The sequence below is a fragment of the Acanthaster planci genome, linkage group LG02, assembly GCF_054643075.1.
Source record: "Acanthaster planci isolate LZ-2023a linkage group LG02, COTS_SCS, whole genome shotgun sequence".
NCBI lineage: Eukaryota > Metazoa > Echinodermata > Asteroidea > Valvatida > Acanthasteridae > Acanthaster > Acanthaster planci.
This window is the reverse complement of record NC_141778.1, coordinates 28,771,231-28,795,403: the sequence shown is the minus strand read 5'-3', so window position 1 is coordinate 28,795,403 and position 24,173 is coordinate 28,771,231. Positions and strand designations below refer to the sequence as shown.

The following is a 24,173-nucleotide window of genomic DNA, read 5'->3' as shown; positions in this document are numbered from 1 at the left end:
ATTAACATCTTGCTAGGCTTGGATTCAGAAGTTAGAGATCATGGCCTCTTGGTCCAGATTTCTCAGATTATTGATTTTGGACTTAATCGTGCAAAAGTAAAGGTCTGAACAACTCCCCTCCATTCTACCTGCTTTTATTTACAAGCCTCAAACACTTTTAATATTTATTCACTCAAAGGTTTTCGAAAAAATTTCCCCACCTCGCCACCGCCCACACCCTTGGTAAGCTGATGCTGCAGTTTTTATATTCTTGAAAACTGACACAGAGAAGTGTCGGTACTGACACACATTACATTTGACCCAAAAATAAGGAATCAGACACAATGGTGACTTGCGATAAAATAGTTTAATCACATCCCATGGTATTTCTATATACATGTACATTGACAGTCACCAGAAGGCACACCAATCCAGTCAAATTGGTTTACTCACCAATTATGAATCACAAAGACCACCTTGTGTGAGATAAATACAGAGACAAACTGGGTATGTTGTATATTGCGTATCAAACATCTTTTTTTCTGTAACATTTTACCATTTTATATAACAAAATTAAAACCAAACTTTCAGCTTTCTTACATTTATCCTCTCAGCATACGTACATGAATAATATCATTTGAAGAAAGCATGACCTGGAATTTTTATGTCATCGTGTTGATTAGTTAACGTATCGATGTTTCTTACTTCAGGTTTTAAAACTCCTGCGCTAAGTCAAATACATTATCTTGTCAATTGATAATGCTGCTGGATAATTTAAGCCGATTGGCATTTCTGCGCAAAAATATTTCTGCTTATAGCAAATATGAATGTTAAGTGATATTCACCTGTCAAATTGTAACAAGCTTTTTTATAAAGTGTTTCTAAATTTTATTCATTTTTTGAGGTACATTTTACACAATTTGGAATGTTCATAATTATAAACCCTCATTTTGGTTTTGATCTAATGTGACTATTGGACACTTGTTTCAGTTTGTGTCATGTCTTTTAAGCTCATGACGTCAGACAGCTCAAATTTCAGACAGGTAGGAAAATGCATAACTGGCCTCAACAAACGGAGGAATGTTGCTCAAACTGTTATCCATGCCCATAATGGAAATCTCATTGCTAGAATTTAACACTGCCAAAATCTTTTTGAAAGAAAAACTTCCAACTTGAAGCTCAAATGGTTGTGACAAGTAGAACTTCCACATGTCTGACATTTTAGGTCCAACTGTAAGAGCTTTGGGCACACATGTTCCAAAGCAAACTAATTATTCCATAATTTGGTTTACCGATTTCTTACAAGCTTAGCCCGTTTCCAGTCAGACCCAACAACATTTACAATCTCTCTTCAATCAACCTTGTGTATGGTGCATGTTGGTTTAGGAATAAGTTTTAAGAAAGTTTCTTTTTACCTGAGTGCAAAAATATTACATTTCAAACCATATACATATAGTACGTCCTGTGATTTAGTAAATTCCATTGTCAAGAATTCTAATATACATGTACACGTACCTTTACCAGCAATATATATATATACACACTAGAGCTACATGTAATTTGCACTCTAAAATGCATGTTGCTATGTGTGAAAGACTGAATGAGAATCGGGTCCATATACTTTCATCAATTATCTTGATAATTTCGTATTTAAAGACTTGAATATCACATTTATTTGCAGAAAACAACTTTAGGAATAACAGCTCGTATATGTAAGTAGAATTTGAATACAATTACAACATATATGTATATTCCACACTACTATGGATATTACAGAATTAATGACGAACTGGGAATATTATCATACAGTGCCAAACCAGATGTTCATTATAGCCGTTATATGAAGGCATTTATTTATGCACCACTAACCGAGTACACTTGTCAAGGCAAAAAGTATAAGGTGGCTCACACTGGTAGTCAACTTATTTGCTGTATGAATGATCTGACAAAAAATGAAGAGAACGATAATACTGCTTAATTTCATCACTCTTGTCAGGTTTCCTTCCCTTAAAATGGTACCACTTAGGTCAAAAATGCAACCACATGACAATCAATTATAGACTAATTTGTGACGAGTCATTGACAAAGGCCGTGCAAAATGATGTCAAATATCAAATGAAAATACACATGACCATAGGAGCAGCTTTTTGGATGAGTGTGGTTCAAAACAATTTCAAGTATCTACAGGATGCCTGTAAGAGAACAGACATGAGCGAGTTGCTCTGCTGACAAAGGGCAGGAGTAATACTCGGCACAATATACAAATGTGTGAAGTGGTGACAAATTTTCCTTTTGCAAATTGGCAAAAGCGAAAGACATCTTAACTTGACTAATTGAATGTCACAGCACAGGCTCTGCAACTGTAAGCCATGTTTGTATTAACACTGAATAAGAAACTACGCCCAATGAGCAATCAGTGCCCTTGCTGGTAAGCAGTGAGCACGTCCCACAACATTTTTGCCAGAAACCTGCCTGGATCTAACAGAATCCAACACAGGCACTTTATACCTTTACACACATCCTTTACACACTCAAAGCTATACAAAGGGTTCCATGCCAGGTAACAATAGGTGGGAACTATTATGGGTAACCATTCTATCAAACATTAAGAACCTACAGGTGTTAGATTCTGATGGAATTTGATGGGTTAGGCTACTATGTCCATTAAACTGAACTGAATCAGCTGATCAGGGAGAGAATCTCTTGAACACTATGTTCCTCACAACCAATAGATGTACATAGTTTGGAATACCGTGCATATACACTCAGAACACTTACCTGAATATTAGTTTAGACCAATATTTTCACTGGAACTCTGTAGGACAAATCAGCACATCACACGCACAAGTTATGTGTATGTACATGTACGTGCATGTTTGTAGAGAGCCCATATCTAAGTCTTAAAAAAAGTCTTCAAATGTGATACACTGGACATAAATCAGCTTCATTTATACATGAGGAACAAATGATTATGATACTTGTATGACGTGATCAATTTGCATAAACTGTGGTGAAGGAAAAACATGTTCAGTTCAGAAGTCAATGTATTCATTTAAACCTGGTGCATAGAATTAAACGTGGACCCTTGAATAAAATATGAGCAACCTCATTTGCAAATCAAAAAAAAAAATAATGGTTTAAAAGTGTTATCTTACAGAAAATAGTACCCCAAGGAATACCTTATCCTTTGCATAAACATGGAGTGTGATATATCCCTCTCTTACACACTTGTGACCAAAGAAAATTACTAGGAGACTTCTTGCATAACCAACAAAAATGTAGACTTAAAACATCAGGATTAAACATTTCATCTGTTAAACAATCTATTTGATAAACATCCTCAATTATTACAAACTACATAGAGACAAGTTGTGAAAATATATGAAGCTGATTAACACAATAAATAAGAGCAATTTTTGCCAAAATGTACAAATAAATCTGTTACTGTGTACAATGCATTTTTTCACCCTTCAGCATACATACATCTCCAAGATGAGACCAAATTTGTTTATTCAATTGCTGCTACATACATGTAAATAATTCTGGCCCAAAATTAACACAGATTTTGTCTGCTGCCAAGCCTCTGAACAGTGATATTTATTTGAAAAGAAAAATCAAATCTGAATGAATTATCAATGGCACGAAAAAACTTACATAAATTATCAATAGCAAAACATTCCAAGCATACCAGACTGTTCATGTACTCATGTATGTACAATGCCTACCTTTACAAGTATCTTGCTGTCCACTCAATACAAATGTGTAAAAACCGTTATCAATTTTGCACAATTTTATCAGATCCTGACCTTTAAACTGTCAAAATGTATGACTGTTGCAGATCAGAGGTAACATAGCACAGTTTGCCTTACACTGGGGAGGGGGGTTGTGTTGCTTTTGACAAAGCTACATGTATATACCGGTACGTACATTGTACACTACAGAAACATGAGAAAAAATGTCAGCAGCATCAATCAAACATGTTTACACTTACAATAATTAAAATCATTACAACTCCTCTGGCCATTGTAATTACATGTAACGTCATCACAGCCCTTGGCCATGTTTGTATTATTTATCCTGCAAGGACATAAAAGTTACAAAACACTGTTGAGTGTACCGTACATGTACACACATAGATGCATTGCATATTGTTGACATAATTACAGCCAAAAATAGATATTACTTTTCAAACCTAGCTTATTCTTTGCATTTTCAAAGTATGGTACAATTTACAAAGGCAAGTTTTAAGTAAACATTTTGCCCTGTTTAGAATGTTTGACTTTCCAAGAATGATGGATTCTGTTATTTTTGGTTACTAAAGATCAAGATTTCATGAAGTTCTGCTCTGCAAGTAGCATATATCTGGCAGTGGGAAAGCCTGGTCTTGGTAAAGAAAAGAAACCTGAAATTTGGTCCCATACATACGTATGACTCACAGATCACAAATACCAAAATGCAGGCTGGAAGTAATATGCTTAAGTAAGCAAAACTCAGTGTTCTTCAGAAATTCAAGTCTGATCTTTTTAAATATCCAAGTGTGCCACACAGAAATGATATTTCATGGTCATAGAATTTTTGAATATTTGGATTTCAAGATCAGTATCATTCTCTCTGAGGACGAATGTTTTTACTTTGGGATCTCATTCAAAGGTCATCCAACCAACACAACGCTCCACAATATCACTTGATTTTTCGAGGTGATTTTTTTCCACATACAGGTAGAGTTGTATAAGAACGTATGGGCTGGTCTATATGCGCATATGGACAGCTTCATCATGAGTGTCTTTTTTTCCCCAAATCTGAAATTCTCACTCTTTCCACTCTATTTGCTTGCAACAAACCTAGCACCTTGCATTCTAGGTTTCACTGTGTTTCTTGTACCAAACAACATTGAAAGTTTTCCTTCTCAGAATTCAGAAATCTTAATAGGTTTTTTTTAATGAACAATAATCGAGACAGCTGCCTAACAATAAACAGGCCTGTTATTAGGGCAAGACAAAGACACACAAGTTCATCATTTTAAGAACAATACAAAAAAACAAACCAAAAATACATGTACACTCAACCTATTAAACAATCTATGTTTACAAATTCCAAACGCAATAATTTACATCAAAAACTACAAAAAAGGCATGACTTGATATCACCAACAATGTTGAAATATTCACGCTAAACTTAAAAAGAAAAACTCTTTATAATTTACAGTTTAAAATGTGTTTTTGTAATTACAACATAGCGCATTTTATTCCCACTCTGGGAATCTTGCTGAAGACAATCATGGCCCATGTTAAAAGGCTTATAATAATTTGAATATTCATGAGTACAGCTATATTACATTATGCTTATGAATTTGAATGGTGTTGAGCAGTGCAGTGATTTTACAGAGGGCACATACTGAAATATCATGTTTGTTTCTGCTTGAAAGCTCTAAAAAGACCGTTTCTCATGAAGCTACTTATTGAAACTGCCTGTCTCTTTTGCTTTCAAGAAGAAATCAGTGAACAAACTTATGTGCAGTGAGTGATCTGTTTCTCGGAAAAAGCACAACAGAATTTGACAAAAAACAGTGCCCTTGTTTTAAATTCCATTAACCCCTTACATGACAAAGCCTGTTTACAAATACACAGATCAAAAAAAAAAAAGCTTCACAAAAATACACTGGTACAGCTACACTGGCTCCATTAAATTTAAAAACACAGAGCTCTCATTTCCTGCAAAGACTCCAGAGGGAATAGCCCATTATCTCCATCACCAATTAGTGGACCAAAAATTGAGAATTCATTGGACAAATTGCCTATTAGTATCAAACCATCCATTACCAGATTGATCCCCTCACCTCCATGTTCAGTAAAGCATTAGTCTGGTGACATGTTGGGAGTGGGGAGAAGGAAACACTCATGTCACCCTGCCATCAGTGCCATGAGTGTAGCCTTGGGCTCATGTTCCACGCATCCAACTGAAAACTTGCTGAGAAATTGCAAACAAGAGTCATTCCATAAATTTAGGGTCCAAAGTAAGACACCGTAGGCTTTAGAATGTCACATCTCCATTTCACAGCAAACCCTTCATTCCAATTTAACCAGAGAAGAGCCTAAACATGCTCCCACTTTCTTCTCGTCACAGCACAGGGTACAGCATCCAGCCATGAAAGGTTGATCTTTCCAATTTAAAATGGCACTTAGAAACGCCATTGTAAACTGAGCTGGAAAGTTAGCGGTGTGATGTACCGTACACTAATCCAAATAACTACCATGTAAAATCTTTCCCCGTGTCTCTTTCTATGCTAGGGCTGGTGAATGGCCAAACCAAGGGCCTGCCTATGCTTGCCTCCCGCCTCCAGATATAGGGCCTCTCTTGTAGTTTATTGACTGATCCAAGATGTGTGTATGGGTGTGCGCTGGTCTGTTAACAACCACTCAAGATTGAATAGGACACCCAACCAGTAGATAATGCACCTTAATGCTAATAGTATCTGGCTCCTTGGACATCTCTGCAAGGGGATTTTATGATAAAAATACATGACACTACCTGAACCATGCAATCCGATATAAAACAAAACCAAATTTCTGTAAAGGTACCGGGTAGTTAGCATTTCATGCATTCCATGGTTGCATCAGGGTACGAATTTGCAGAAGTACACTTACGTGGATTTCAATTTTACTTCAATTTTGTATTTTGCTCAGCAAAACTCATCTGAGAACCAGGTAGCTGCTAAGCAGATATTTCATGTTCTTAGTAAATTTCTGTTCAGCTTAACAATGCTCCATTGCATCCGTACATGCACAAGTACACGTAGGTGGCTCACTTAATGTGCATATGCGACAACAGGGTGGGCACCAAATCAACATTTCACATTTTAAAAAATAGGAGTGTGTTTTGCTGACATACTAAAGCCATGTCGTTTTTTATCATATGAATACTGCATGTACATGACAGAATTTGTTGACCCTTTTCATACACACAGTGGGTCGACAGATTTCGAGCATTGAGATTGACCAACGCGTTGCAAATTCTTGGAGGCGCACTATTGAGAAATGTCCATATTCTGCGATGTATTAAGTTAAGCATAAAATATTTTTCTCTGATAAAAAAGTAACTAGCTACTGGTACTAGATAGCTGCATGTCAAATGAGTCAGCAAATATACTCTGGTGTTAACTTGTAGAAATGGACTTTTTATACACGAGGCACTGAATTTGAATACAGCTCTTGTTTTGACTACAAAGTTGATACCATTTGAAAATGGTAGATTTCACTTAAAACAGTGACTTCTCTGATTGCTGTTGGAGCCACCGGTAACATGTTTAGTGATCCATAATCACCATAGGTAAATATGTGACCCAACCTACACAAGAAAGAGTCCAGAGTCAAGACAGCCACTTTGAGCTAAAGGCCATTCTTGACATAATGTAAATGAACAGGAGCCCTAAACCTTCTTCAACCATACCAGTACAATGTGTATTTTGATCAGGATGCCAAACTGAGTGATGGCTTACAACAAGAAGGTCAGACTGCTTTTGCCTAATACAAACTATAACTAAAGACTCATTTTTGCAGGACTGGGTCACAGGTGTAAAGTGTAAAATACATTGTTAAGGTTGCATCATCGACTGCCAATTTTAGCAGTGGCTAGTGCAAGCAGACAAGTCATCTCTCCTCTAGTTGTGGCATTGTCTAGAGACCTGTCTCACTGATTGCACTGCGGGCACTTCTGCAGGCCATTCTCGTCACAGTGGGAGCAGCGCAGCGCCTGGAACTGGTCGGTGAAGTTGTTGCGGTGCAACGACTTCTTGCTGCCACTGCAGACCTGGCAGGGCATGTAACGGAACCCGCCACACTCTGGGCAGTCCGATGTGGGTATGGTTTTCTGAGGCAAAGAGAAGAGGAGAGGAAACGATGAGTACACGCACATGCACATGACGATATGTTCAGGAAAATAAACAGTGCAACACTCGTTCTACAACCCTAGGCCATTACCGCATTGAGAGAACATTTTCTTTGGTTGGTTGGCTATGTTTTTGCATCAGGGAGATGTACCTGTAATTTCTATATTGACCCATATTTTTCCCTTCAATTTCACCGACATAAATATACACTAGGGAAAATTATATCTTCAAAATGTTATTGGCACTGGTCATTTGACTTGAACCAGCCAGCCAACCCCAGCAAGCTCGGTGGTCAAGTGATAAGATATCTGCATACGCAGACGGTTGTGGGTTCAAGTCCTGACTGAGTTAGCTCTGGAATTTTTTTACATGCCTTCGGACAACACTACACATGTATATGGATGTACTGAAGAGTGTTTATGCTATATGAATGTCTGTGAGTGAAAAAAAACCACCAAAAAAATTTTGAAAGGACAGTCATGACCAAGTTGTGAGAACAAAAATTTATCGCAATAGTGTTTTTGGTGGTCACAAAATCTTTGTTTCAACATGTGTTGTCCCCGCAGTTAAATGTACATATACATTGTAAGGACTACATGTGCATGTAAGCATGTGTAATGGGGACTATGAGCACTATGCTATGACAAAGTATGGGCCAACACTTGAACACCATTGCTGCGTGCATTCATAGCCAAGTTTCTGTGGGTTTACACATTGTCAAAGGAAAATACAAACTAGACCAAATACTTACACTGTATGTACACATATATGTGCAGTACCCATAAGTTCAGTACACACAGTACATTGTGACACATTCCCAAACTGCCTCCCCCATTCAAGCCCGGACCAAACCATCTGCTATAACTTTCTATGACAGAGCAGTTTTCTGTCCACTCAACTGGACTCACTCATGTAGAATGCATGTTTTACTAAGGTGGCAGACTGTTCACACCCATAGTTACATGTGGGGTACTTTCTTACAACAAACACGGCCGCAATCCTTTCTTCTCATGTCATGTACTTAAGAAAATTCAGTTACATTAGTCATTTTTCTCAAAACTGTGAACAGTTGGAAAAGTCTTACATTGAAATTGTCCTTGATTTTTTCCTTAAGTGACTCTTCCTTTTGCTACGGGTAACCTCGTCCCCAAAATACCTCCAAACCTACGTATTTTGCAAAGAGTGGAAAATCTTGATTGGCTCAGGCTTAGTCCCCCAGGTTTACACAACCTACATGTTATGAGGACCTCTTCTGTTCACGGGTCTACACAGGTATGTAGGTTATCACTGAAAATGGTACTTTTCAGCATTTCAAGCTGACAGTACATGTGAACTTCACAAATGCCTCTCAACCTACTTTTCAGAGAGTGGAAAACCTGGTATGGATCTGGCTGTGCAAATTTAAATACTGGTTAACCAATATGCTCCTGGATTAAAGTCACAGATAATGGAATTTATCAAAAGACAATGTCATATGTGATGTAATTCACTGCAAGCATGCTTTAAGTTTGAAATTTATTCACAAGTGGATTGTCAAAACTTCAAAGGAAACATACTTTCCCTCAACCTTTTCATCACTCCAGTTTGTATCTTATCAACGTACTTGAAGAGATTGCACAGTTAGGTCTTTAATTACAACTTCAATATGTGATGGCCAAGGACAGGTGACATTTCCTTAGTAAACCTTTACTGATTCCATCAGAATAGTGTCTTTGATGAACAGAAAGTGAATGCAGACTCAGTGAATTTCATTAGGCACTGAAATCGGCCAATTTTTCCAAAACCGGTACATCTCTGCGACATTCAACAAAACACAAATGGCTGTCACAAGTCACTGCAAGGATTAAAAAAAATCTGGTTTTAGTTTCATTTATTGGTTTTTTTGGGGGGGAGGGGCGCTTTCTCCTTTTTATGAAAACGGGATGGACATTAAAAATTGTTTTACCACTCCAAAAATCTAAAAACAGTCACAAATTTGACTTTTTTGACTCATTTCAGTTTTAAAAACCACTGTAAATTGTTTTTGAAGAAGACTTCCAAAAATGAGATGTCCATTTCCCATATCCATTATCCCTTCCTCCTCACAAGAAGAATCATTTTCCGAGAACTGAACAATGAAATGGCGCTATCGTCAATAATTAATTATACTGTAAACAGATTTGGAAATTGCTGTAAATTCACCTGTTTTGTCCTATACGGTACGTGTGACAATAAATTGATGAAACTTATGAAATTAACTGTTTCTCTAATTTCATGGAATTGCCTCCATCATGTTTCCATATTCTGGCAACATTAATGGACTTATTACCTGAATTGATTGATATGCTGATGAAATGTCTTGTTTTATTTATTACAGATCACCTTATTGACTGTCAATTTTAAAATTCGTCACAATTTTGTCTAAATTATCTCAGAGAAGCCGTACTGCAACCCCTAAATATTCTAGCTTGTGAAGTACGCGTCAAATAAAATTTTTTGGAACTTACATGGATATTGAGACAAGGATTCTTGTGCCGCCACATCCCTGTTTCCTCATTCATTTTTCTTTTGTGTTAACCCCACTCAGTAACAAATTACAAATACACGCATGTACCTGTACATTTACAAATTGTTCTTCATGATGACACAGCACAACACACTTGTTTATTCAGTCTGACAATGGACTCTGAAGACACACTAATGACCTTGCAAGTCCTGCAGCATGGATTTTTTTTTATTAGAAGCTACCCACAACCAGCGTCCCTTGTGAACTGTGCACACTGACTAAAAGATTTCTTGCTACTACAGAAAAAGCTACGAAACAAAACATGATTTACATCATGCAGAGGTGTGAAATACATCACTCTTGCTTGATTGACTCATGCCTGCTGCCCACCGTTGCAGCATACCGGCATACTGCAGCGTGATAACCCACTCAATGTACCAAGGTTATATTTCCAAGTGATATAAATCTCTGAAAACTTCCCTAACACAATCACACAATGCATTAAGAGCCAAAAACGATTCACGGGAAAACCATCATAAATTCATTGTGATGTCATCGGATTTCCAAAATGAGCCGCACAAAGGCCCAGCATGGGGTCGGCTCACGGCCACACCTTGAACTAAAAAACGACGAAGAGCTGTTCATGACACAATACACAATAAGAACGTTCCTGAAAGCCAGTGATACAGTGTATCCATGAACTGAATTCATTTCCAATGATGCCATGCAATGCACGACCAATAACAGCATACTATGCAACACTCCAAATTACATTTATAACAAAAAGAAATCTGAGTCCAGGTAATTAGAGTATAATGATCTATTAGGAAGGCTTAGAAACAGCCGTAGATTTGAACTCATTACAGGCAGACAGTCGCAGTGAAGTCTTCACGAATTGTAAACATACATTAGATAAATTTTCTTAATTGCTGCCCATCTCAAATGCCATGACTGCATCAATCTTAATGCAGAATTACATGTACATGTACATTGTACATAAATCTTGGGCAACATGAAATGAACTCCAATTATGTACATGTAGTAGAAGGAAAAGGGCTGTGATATTTGAATGAAATTTAATCCATGAACTCTACCGTTCAATCTGCAAGTTCAGAGCATACACAGAGGAATACAATCATATGCGATTTACTTGCTTCCAAGGCTGCATATTTTTTCACCAAATGAGGAGCAAAGTGCACAAAACACAGGACAAACCACTGACACCGCAAAACAAAGAAATGCCTGCCATTGGACTTGATGTATGTATTTGAGTTTTTGCCTATCGTAGGCAAACAAAAGCTCCACAGATAATCAAATTTTTAAACAATAAAATTAAAAGAAAAATACATGTATGGCAAGTTCCTCCTTTAACTATCATTTTCCCCAGCCTTACCTCAAATCTCTTCAAAATTTTTCTCAGGTGTCCCGTTTCATTCAACTCTTCCAGTGTCTCTACATCCTGGGTGACAAGAGAAGACAACAGAATAATGAACATCCAAAAAAATGCCACTGGAACAAAATTTAATCCATGAACTCTAATTGCATACATGCACTTTTGTGGGGAATTGAACGTATCAACATTTCAGAAACGTTGCAACCGCTGTTGTTGTGATTCTTTTGTTGTGATTCTTTTACCGCAGACATAAATTTGGACAATCTTTTGAGCCATTGCCATGGTTACTCTGCTTCTCAGACCAAGAGATTCCAGCTGCTTTGAGGGATCTTTAGGTCTGGTAGCGGCCACAGTGCAGTGGCTAAAACAGGAGGAATTCCTCACATTTCCAAATTTTTCTGAAATTGGCCCAAACCCATTTAACTGATTTTCAGGCACCGGTGGCATCATCAATATCAGACAATACTACGTATGTATAAATTGCTCAGTTGCAGGTTCAAAATTTCTTCTTAGTTTTTTCTGTTTTTTTCACATAATTGGTCCCCGCTTTCCACACCCTTCACTGTTCTGAGTGTTTAAAATAGGCATCTCAAATAATCACACCATGCTTCATTTCCATCATCTGCAGCTACTGGTCCCAGCCATTAACACATGTGCATTATCCTAATTTACAGCGGGGAGCCAGCCTATACCATAGTTGCTTTAAATGTCAACAACTGGTACATGTAGTTACCCCAAGATAATTATTCTGTATGTCTGTGACAAATGTTTGCCAACGAATTTGATGAGTGGCTTGCATTGTTCAAGTCAACTGCTGAGGTCACTGTTCGAATTCAACACATTTTCGTGATGGCATGTAGGAAGCCAACACACACAGAACCTCATTTTCACCAGAGACCATTATTGAAAAATATGTTTTCAAAAGGACTGTCTGCAGCCAGACCATTTTTGCAACGAAGACAAAACGTTGCACAGTATAGTACATGTAGGTAGTCATGCACAAAGGGTTTCAGTGAAAAATTCCAGAGAAGAATGTTAGTTCTTGCTATGCTCACACACCTGTATCTTTTAGAGAGCTCTTTTGAAGGCTGCATGTATTATTTGTCATGCTCATTTTAAACGGTTGCAAAATTTGTTTGTGTGCTTGTGACATTTCACCTACACACACATCAATGACTCCATCAAAGTTCACCAGCAACCGGAACATCAGGGTTTTGGCAGAGACATACGGTTACATGTACCTATGTCTATTGATGTGTGATGAACTTGCATTTGACATACAATGTAAAAACAGTTGAATGCTAAAAAAACTGATTTATGCATGTACTCCTTATGGTATGTACAGTACATGTACATGTACTTGTAACATTAAATTCCACTCTGAATGAAACTTTAGTAAAACCAGTCAACTAAGTTGGTTAGGTAGAGTGAATTTTGAATCTACTGATACATGTACATAGGTGTTTCCTTTTCTTTTCCGTTTTCCAAGAAACTACACATGTACATGTATACTGTACATGTGTACAAAGCCTAAATTTCAATACAATAAAAAACACATTTTTATACCAGGTTTTATGCTTAAATCAACATGTAAACTGTATTCTCAGTGTTGTCCAAGAGATTCAAAACGTCATACCCAACGGAAAGCCTCATTTCAAAAGTACAGTAAATTTGTGCATCTTTCAGACATTTTAAGAACATCTCCTGCAGTGCCATTTTTTCCCCTTTTTTCTTTTGTGCCTGACAACATTTGGTACCAACGTTTAGAGAACTTTCCAAAACCGTTTGAGCAAAAGGATGTTATAAATGTTGATAATCATGGATGTACAAGTATACTGCATATGCACAACTGGGAACTTTCAATCCTTTTCAAAAACCGAAGAGAAGAACCTACCCCGGTCCATTATTTTACTTGAGAGTTGTACCACAATTCAGATACTTTGAATTATTACAATGTACAAAACATTATTTTTGTTATCCCATGCCCTTAAAGTTTTAAAAAGCTTGCAGTTCAACCAAGTTGAAATGCAGCATTAGTAATGTACCAGTCAATTCATCAAGTCTAAGCCATATGGTGTATGTATACCAGAACATGTAACAAAATCATCAATGCCAAAATGCAACCTATATCAAAAAGCAAGTGAAACAACAACAGGACCGTCTCTTTATTGTCCAACTATGGAAAACCTATTTGTACGGAGATCCAATGCACCCACCGTGGAAGTTTTTTCAATGAATTCTTCACTTTGCTGAGGAGAAAACTTAGCCAAAAGAAAGGACTTCTCCATCTAGTGGTGAAAGTGGCATTATTCAAAGTCTGAAAAGATGCATCTATTGATCAGAAAGGACACCTAGTGTACCGTTTTCATGCCAAGGATGGCCATCTGTACAAGCGTAACGGTACTGTGATCTGTTCAACGAAAGGTTGTTTCTAAAAGGTAGAGTACATGTATACACACAAAATCATATCAGTTTTATCCCGAAAGCCACACTTCAATTTTTTTTTTGCCCTTTTTTAGATCACAGGTTCTTTTAAGGAAGGAATATCCGAGGACACAATGAAGGTAAAGTAAAATTCACTGCATCATGTAGGTCAGCAATGGTTGCCAAATGGGTTGGTAAACAAGAAAACTGACTGCAAGCAAAAGAAACTTTAGAGAATCTAGGACTTTTTTCGCTTTACGTCAGAATAGGCAAATTTCATCATTTTACTTTTTTCTGACTCTGCCACTGCAACACAAGTTAGGTGGGGAATATTAACCAAATATGAAATTCCACTTTCCATTTGTGAAAAAAAAAAACTTCTGCGGACCCACAGATCAGAAAGCACTGCTAAAAATGTGCAATAAAACCATTTATTTAATTTACCAACTTTTGTGCCACCTTTAATTTCTGAAGATAAATGCCAAATAAATACATGCACAGTATATACATGTATGTACTGCATAGAAACTATGGTGGTCTTTCAACCACTTAACAATGAATCACTGTGTACAGCCATTATTCACGTTTCACAACAGAAGTCCCACAAATGAATTATAGGCTACATGAAAACGGAAATTAATCCATGTCTAGCCTTGTCCGTGCAATTCTGCCGACCAAAATTCAATTACAGTACATGTACAACCTTGGACATGCAGTCATCCTGCTGGTACTTGTACAGTATATTACTGAATTCTATTAGCAAGATTTATGAGAAACAAATTTTAGGTCAAATAAAGATGCTGTTGCTAGCCTTGTCCATGGGTCTCTACCAACTGATAGCCTTGCCCTACAATAAACTCATAATATATCTACCATACATGTACATGTACAACTGAATCCCATTTGTAGGGCTGTGCCATGCCAACAGCCTGCAATAAACCACTGGCATGTACATACATGTACAAGTACATCTACATGTACATACATGTATGTACATGTAACAATGCAACATGAGACAATTTATGATAAAAATTGAAGGAAGCAGCTCTGATAAAGAAAAAGAACCCAAGACTATTTACATGCGTAAGCCATGTGTGACAAACCACTGATAAGATGGATTGTCCACCCTGAGGGTGAAATTTCAAAAGGTGACTTCAACGTGTACTTGTACTTCTTTAAAAACCTTTATGCGACATGTGACTGTACTTTAAATGACTTGAAAAAGTAGAGTGTACATATAATGTACCCCCTCCCTTTATCCAAATATACTAAACTAAGTTCAGATAGCATCCTTTCCTGTTGTACTGTTCATAGATTTGGTTTCAAAGGTTCACCAATATAACCTGCTTTTGAAGCACCTTGTTTATTCTTAAAGTGAACAATTAAGTTGTGTTTTGGGAGAGTCCCGAATATCTGGACAAAAACTCACTCGGTCACAGTCACAGCTTTCTGATTTATAAATGAAAGGCTCATCATTCAGTGCCAGACAAAAAAATCAAAGAATAGTTATGCTGCATTCATGGATCCAAGAACACCACACAAAAGGTCACCAAAAAAGGTACTTCCTCCAATCATGACACATACTGTACAGGTGCATAGTTACTGATGTACATGTGCTATGATGTCTACATGTACAGTACTTTGATTTGGGTGACTGCCGGAGGAGAAGAATTTGGAGGCAAGTGAAGATTTTACCTGTACGTAGTGTATAGGACATGTGCATATGTACGCTAAGTACCACACCATGCATGTCTCAAAGCTTTCCCAGGTGGAAGTGCAGATGACTCAATAAAAATAAAATCAAGCTTTGACTATTAATATCCAGGTAATCTCTTGTAAGACCCTTGGTACCGGAATCTGTAAATGCTTTCAGGCTTTAGACAAAGGAGAAAAAAATAGATTCACAGTGAAATAAACTCTTTAAAAAAGACAAAAGTTGTTCTCTTTAGAACCACGGGAGATTTAAACATCCATGATTCCAAAAGCGTCAAACCTTTTTTTTGGGGGGGGACCGCATAGCCATTTCCCAAACAGTTGGGTACCCCTCCCCGTAAGTTAGACTTACAGGTACAATATTTTGCCACTACACCATTTTCCTTCAACAAGCTTGAAATGAAATAAATTCAGGAATTATTTTACAATAAAAAATTTTGATGGATACATGCATGAGTTACACTCCACCAGTATACAGATGATCAGGAGTTACATCATTATCATCTACATGTATGTATGCTCACCAAGTCCTTCATTCCTAAAATATTCCATGTCCTTCATTCCTAAAATATTCCAAAACTATCTCAGCTCCCTGGGGAGTGCACAGGTGGATGCTACCATTTCAAGCACAAATAGCTTATCAAATACAACCAACCATCTCTCAGAGAGAGAAGTGAGCAGGGCCAAATTTCACAGCGCTGCTTAACAGTTAGAAGAAAAGTCGTGATAGCTTTAGCAGAAATATTTGCTAGACTTAAGCACTGTTTCATAGCAATACTTGGCATGGTTGTGCTAACGGTTGCATGCGCATAGAGATTTCTATTGTCATGGGAAAGCAAATCTTTCCTCCACGGTTAGCATGCCTTTGGCTGTGCTTACTGCTTACGCAGACCTGCCAACATGCCGGACTCCTTGCTGAGGTAAGGCATTACCACACAAAAGATAAAAATTTAAATGAACTGAGGGCTGATTTAAATACCTTTTAATCTATTGTGTGGTAATGCCTGACCTCTAGAAGGAGTAATACGTGCAGCCTCTGTAAGTGTGAAATCGTTTGCTAAGCAGTGACATGAAATTGGGCCCAGGTGTGAAGTGGCTTGCCGAGTATCAGGCTGCTGGATTCGAACCCCCGAACCCAAGTTACCAGTGCAACTCAACTTTTTGATCAACTTCAACTTGTTTTCAGCAAGGGAATTCATGGCATTCACAAGGAAGGCTTCGGTGATAAACCCCTCACCAAAGGTGCTGAGTGCCTATCAATTCCACTTTGATACTGGTTGTCTGAGTACATTAACATATATACATACATGTACATAGCGACAAGTGTGCATACAGTACATACAGTACATGTACATGGATGGGAAAATGCACTCAGTGCTCATTTTGAACAACAATTTAATGTTAAATTAGGATTTGGCAAAAGGGAAGAGTAACCTTGAATAGGTCAAGAAAAGCTCTTGGTGGGAATTTAACCACAAAAGGAACATGTCTCAAAAAATTTTAATGCTACATGTATCAAAAATTTATACATTACTATTCACTTATCACTGAATGACACTCTATAGCCAAACCACTTAGAATTTCATCTCTTAATTAAAATGAAATCTTGAGAAGTCTCACAAACCTACAATGCTACCAATCAGTACAATCCTAACAACTTACCCCAACAAGTTCCCCATCAATGAAGACTATGGGCAGCGTTGCCTGCTGGCTTTCCCCCTCCAAGCGATCCTTCAGTTCCTGTTGGTGCTGTGAGTTCATGAAGAGATCCCGCTCCTCATACCTGACCCTGTGGTTCTGGAACAGCTTACGCACAAACTGGCAGTCTTCAAAGGTCTGTCGGACGATGCGCATGCTGGTGGTATAGATGATGATCTTGTCCCTTTCATCATCGTTGTTGACTGCCTTCTGTGTGATGAACATACAAGAAACTCCTGTGGTGAACAGGGATGGCAAAAATCTGTGTAGGGCCCAATCAACTGCGATTCCTACGCATTTTTTGCTCAGAATCTTTCCGGATCATCCAGAATCCTCCACTGTGCAGGAAAATAATGGCAAATTCTTTGTACTTAAACTTTTAAGGACTATCATGTCCCATGTACATGTAAAGCACAAGGGGGAGTTAGCCCATTGATGAAGAAATCCACAAAACATCAGGTGGATGTGTTACACAAATGGTAATAAATTGATGTGGTTGTTCAGGGCTTGAAAAAGCCAAAGAGACATCATGTTTATCCAAATTAACTGTTGCTCTTTTAACCAGTGTGCAAAAAGTGGCAAACCCTGAATGATTAAAGCTCTTAACTCCCAAATTAGGGGGTACAAAATTCTGATATTCAGGAAAAGAAATCCTGAAAAATCACACAATTGAAAGTAATGGGCACTGGGCTTGATTTTCCACAATGCTAGAAAACCTCCAGGATGCACTTGGAAGGAGCTACGTGTATGAAGGTCAGGTTTACTGCTGTTGCAGACTGTTCACAATTTGTGGGGACGCACTTCCGAGAACCTATAGCTGCCTATTACCGTGTATTCACATGTGCCCAAAAAAAAGGCAATTTTGTAGAGCTGCTCTAGCCATATGCTACAGTACCCGCATACATGTACATGTACATGTACTCTCACCTTGCAAATTTCAAATGCAAATTGCTTGTGAAACATTTCTAGTCAACTTTACTACAGGTACAAGCCACCAGCAATATTTAAAGTTAAATGTGAAGCCAAACTTAGATAAGCTGTGAGGGTTTAACACAAAGTCTGTTTAAAGTCTGTAAAAATGATGTACAGCACGTTATGTAAGATCTACATGTACATGCACATATACCAGTAAAATGCACCTTAACTGATTAAGACAAAATTGAACACTTTTTAGAAGGCTGTAGCCAGTCTTAAAATAAAGCAACCCGGTACCGTATATCTTTTGGAAGTACATACATGTACATGCATGTACATTCTGATTTGGTGGCCACAGAAATGGGATATGTACCGGTAATAGACCGATTGCGCCTGCCTAATCATGTGACCTATAGTGGGTACCACTCCCATAGTAAAGTGTGTTTTGAGTGTTGTTTACAAACAATAAGCCAATTTATGGTATGTACATGGAATACCCAGCCCATCAGTGGTCTCAGTACAGTACAGTACCTACCGTTGGCTTTATTTTTGGATAAATGATACTTTTGAAACACTTTGCTGTTTGGTGGACATTGAGTTTAATACCCACTCTGCGGCCGGTCATGTGAATTGGCAGGTGCAATCAGTCTATGCAGGTATATGTATCACGTGCAATTTGTAAAGTAGCTGTTACATGTACCTTTAAAATTCCAACCCTTCATGCACATGTATGTACATATATTCTGGAGTGCGTTAAGTAGTACAATACATGTCTTTATCATTGATAGTTCACTTACATACATGTACATGTACAGTTACATACCGGTACAATATGATATAATGCTTTGTTAGTACACTGTACATGTACATCTGCTGGCCGAAGGACACATGTACATGTACTGTACATTAACATGTGCATGTATGCATGTTTCCAGCATTTACTGGAATAAAAATGAATAAATGAATATGAATAACAACAAGAGGATCAGCCCATACAATAAGTACCGGTACATGTATAAATATAACTTAACAAAAGATGATTTTTCCTCCCAAATCAAGAATGTGTCAATGACAGTTATTAAGACTGTTCCTGAATATCAAATTTAATTAATGAGTACTCAAGGAAACTTGCATGTTCAAGAGTCCATGATGTGCATTTCACTTGGGAACATGTGATTTTTTTGTTTGAAGGAGAGGGGTTCCATTGTGAACCCAAACTTTGCTCAGTGAAAAAGAGGCCAATTAAAAAACTTTGCTCACTGGCCTACTGTCATGAACTAAAATAACAGTGCATCACCAAAGAGAATAAACTTTACTCTACCAAAATATTCAAAATCTGGATATTTTAATGCAGAATTCAATTGTGACACTAAGGTTTTTGTCTTGGATGACATCACACTTTCGCTCATACTAAAATTTGTGTCGGCATAAAATAAAAAAGGGTACCAACATGCTCTTAAAATGACAGTACAATGGAACATTGGGTACAGTGGCACACAAGGGAGAATTTTACAATATCAGTGTTGGCAGGTGTCTTTGGAATAAAGCTGAGAATATACATGATATGAATGTATAACTGATTTGGAAACTTAACAGTCAAGTCTTAATACTGATTTACATATAAGAAACCTTAATGGACCTTAATGTTACACTTTTGAACTTTGGCATTTCTTTGATTTGGGGGGATAAGAACATGAATATGTACAACTGCCAATCAGGAATTCTATGCCAAGTGATCCCTCCATGTGTAAATCATCTCTTACTACTACTGTGTCAAAACGTCACAACACGTAACAGAAATGTTGTGAGTAGGGCCCACATGGGGCACCCATGTGCAAAGTAAAGAATTCAGTGTCAATTCATACTTCACACTTGATACCAAAAAAGTAAAGAAACTCCACCCACTATGTGGTTGGCTTTTATAATTGAACAATGAAACCTTTATCTTCAATTCGGTTGCATGGCAAGACCAACTACCTTCATACTGGTACTTTTGAACAATTTGTGAAGCATGATTCCCCGATAGTTTTTAAACAAACCAACTTTGTGGTTGCTAGCATTTACATTCTGCAATGCACATTCAAAAACGTGAGAGTATGTTTGCATCACATACAGTACATGTACAAGCTTGCCACTCCTGGCCAAATGAAAGGGCCCACCAACTGACCAAATTAAAAAATAAATCTTCCTATGTTTGTCTGGATTCCAATTTCCAGCACCTCCCTCCTCCAACCAATTATCAACCATCAACATCATAAAGATAAACAACTTGCCAGTTTAACTAGTTGGGTTTCTTTCTGGGGAAATCCAACTGTGACAAAATCAACAAGATTTATAACCACTTATCTGACTCGCTGTGTTCACAGCAAGATAGTAATCACTGACTCTTGGCTTTATGGTCCATTATTCCCAATATTAGGACTAGCCACACCCTTTATTTCAATAGGGAAGCGGTCACACAAGGCATTCCGAAACAAGGGTTGGTCACACCATAAAGAGACAAAAAAAGTTAGAATCTATTGTTTGTATCAAAATGTATCCTTTTAGTAATAAAATGATATCGGTAGGTGTGGCTGGACATGTACAATGTATGCTAATCATTACTAAATGAACTCAAATCTACATGTACACGTACACCTACAATCCTACAGTCATTCTGTCTTGCCTATTAGTTGCATTCAAGTCCTCAAAAACACAGTGTACTAAACCTTTACAGCTTGCTCAGGGAAGTCTATGGCCAAAAAACTGTTGCTTAGAGATTAGTGACAGACAGGTAGCTATAATCTATGTAAAAGAAATTCTAAAGATAATAAAATGACACAGTGCTAAGAATACAAGTACATACATACAAGTATACAAGTATACTCGGTTCCCATATTACCACGGTAACTCTATTATCGTGATATCAGAAATTTTGAATTTTGAGTAGCCAGTGAGTTCCCAAATCAGCAATATTCTCCCAGTTAATCAATAAATTATGGCCTCAAGATTAGTTTTGTTAAAACAGACTGATAAATTCTGCAAATTTTGAAATTTAATAAAAGATGTACCGGGTAATTTTTCCAAAATTTGTAAACTTTTCTTCACCATGTCTGTCATTACCTACCGTTTATTTCTTTAACACTTATTTCTAACACTAACCTGCCCTTGGATATTCGTTGCTGGGTTCCCATACATCCACTTTGAAACTGACCTAACCTAAATGTATATCCAACATGTGAGAATATCAATTTTCCTGCTTTTCATTGGGATATTTCCAGGAAGTCTTTGGGGTGATATGCAGGGACTATAGGCAGACACAGAGAGTGCAGTCCTTTATTGTAAAAACCACAACAAAAGGATGACAGTCCCAGTTACCCAAGTCAACTTCAGAATGCCTGATCACAGCCATCGTGAGAGGGGGGAAGGGAGACACCTGCCCCCTCTCTGGAAAAATGAAGTAAAAAAGGAGGGAAAAAAAAGGAAAAAGGAACAAAGAATGGAAGAAAGGCAATGAAATTACCGATTCGCTTGAAGATACTAGTACTTCGGAACCAACACATGCTGCTGTTAATAGTTGAACCGTTTGCTGCGGAGTTCCCTTTTGCCCTCCTTCCCCCCCCCCACAAAAAATACTAGAAATGCCCCTACATGGGCCTGAAATTTTGATCCAAGCATAATTTGTACATACCTACATACATGTAGGTAGGAGCCTCTCCGGTTCTTATCAGAACCACACAGACTCAAAAAGAGATATTGCATGGTGCTTACCGCAAGCTTTCCATCTTACATACATGTACTTAATCAGAGTGTTACCTTTCGGGAAAGTTCGGGTAAGGTCATGTACATGTAATGCCCAGTCACTTTTTACATTTCATGTTTGTAAATTTGTCTCAAAATCAAAAAGCTGTCAGCAGGCTCTGCTTTGTGAGTTCTCATTCCTGAAGTCAAATTTGCCCAGACCCTGAATATCTCCTTTGAAATCGACAACAGTGAAATTTATCTTTCTAATTAAATGAAAAAGCTTACAATGTATGTTGCTCTCCACTGGTGTATCATGCTGTGTTATGAGTCAATCCTGTACAAGTTCTCAAACTAATTTCCAAACGGTGTTACACAAAGCTATATAAATCTTAATAAACAATTTGCCAATAATTCCACGCTCAGCCAATGGTCTTTTCTTCTAACTTGCAGCTGTGGAAGATTTGTTTAAGAAAAAGGGAGTAAAGGTGGCAGTTTCATACGGGATCGGCTGATATGATGCTGACAGCAGATGTCGGACAACTCAACGTTTGCCAACTTGACTTCGAACAACTCGACCGTTGAGACAACTCGACCATTCAATCAATCGATCAACAACTTGTCTCAACGGTTATGACTTGTCTCTCCTTTTTACGCACGGATGGTCAAGTTGTCTCAATGGTAGAGGTGTCTATAAACGGTCAAGTTGTACAGACCCCCTGACAGCATCATCTATGGACAAATCACATACAACCACACACATCCTATGATTATTTTATGAAAATGTTATTATTCTCAATACTCACCTTTTTGTGATTCAGTGGCTTGTATGTAAAGTTCATAATACCTGCTTTGACCCTGTTTGTTACACCCCTCACTGTTCCCTTTGCACTTGTGATATCATCTCCACCCGCAGAGAGGCCTCTCCTCCCAACAAATCGTAAAGTTCTGTTCTCCAATTCAGTCTCCCTGCCGTCACCGGCAGCACCATTCCGATTCCCCGACTTGGTAATTTGTTCACTGACATGAAACTGAAAACCCATCTGGCTGGTGGACTTGCTCCGGTGGTTCAGGTGTTGGGTTTTAGTCTTGGACGGTTTCGGGGCCACGGTGGGCAGACTGCTGGAGCAGGAAACGATAGTACAGTCGGTGTTTGACTGGGCAGTTACAACGGGTCGCGGGCTTAAACTGAGGTTGTTTATGGTGTCACTGATGCGCTGAAGATCGCTTTCTGAAGCACTGCCATTCATTAAATGTTGAGCGTTCATGTAAAGTGGTTCATTACTTTGTGACATGTGGTCTCCGTTGACTTTTCCGACACCACCCTGCTGATACTGGGGTGACTCATCGGGCGAACCACCGTTGAACTGGGGGTCCACCGCGTCGTCTCTCCACTGGGCCATGGGTCCGGCTCACCGCCCAAAATCGTCACAGTCGTCGCCCGGTCGCGATGAGTCATAAACAAAATGACATGTTCGGACTGTCAGATCTACGATACTTGGGAAGCCATCGGAATTTAAACGACTATATTAAGGAGACTTGGTTTGGCATAATCGGTCTCTTGAAAAAAAAATCATCCTAATTCCAGAATTCCCAAGATCACCTTCGCTGTTTAGCAGGAGCACTCACTTATGCTTTTACCATGGAGGTAGCTAGCTGGCTTTTTTACCGGCCTGCTCCCCATACAGTGTACATCGCGTAATTGCTTCAGCTCTTAATGATGCCATTAGGCTGGTACCCCATTCAGATGCGGCTAGGAGTAACACGCACGTCTTTGGGGCTTGCCTGCAGCCGCAAGCCAGCGGCTTTCATACATGGACGTGTCTTTTCCAACAATAGCCAAATAATTCGGACTGCGGCTATCTCCCCGAGATGTGAAGGACCTACAAAACGACATTAACAAACAACAAACGCGTTATTCGTGAAACAGAGGATTTTTCCTTTTTTTACAATAAAGAAAG

At 38.2% G+C, this 24,173-nt stretch overlaps 1 protein-coding gene across 1 annotated transcript; it reads right to left on the bottom strand.

Moving 5' to 3' along the window:
* Positions 1 to 327: 327 nt before the first annotated feature.
* On the bottom strand, positions 328 to 24,051 carry LOC110977158 (glutaredoxin domain-containing cysteine-rich protein 1-like). Its single transcript, XM_022231025.2, has 4 exons — positions 23,019 to 24,051; positions 17,542 to 17,787; positions 11,743 to 11,808; positions 328 to 7,845 (listed from the first exon to the last, which is right to left on the bottom strand). The coding sequence occupies exons 1-4, from the start codon at positions 23,613 to 23,615 to the stop codon at positions 7,666 to 7,668; spliced, it is 1,089 nt and encodes a 362-aa protein (XP_022086717.1). The 5' UTR covers positions 23,616 to 24,051; the 3' UTR covers positions 328 to 7,665.
* Positions 24,052 to 24,173: the final 122 nt, after the last annotated feature.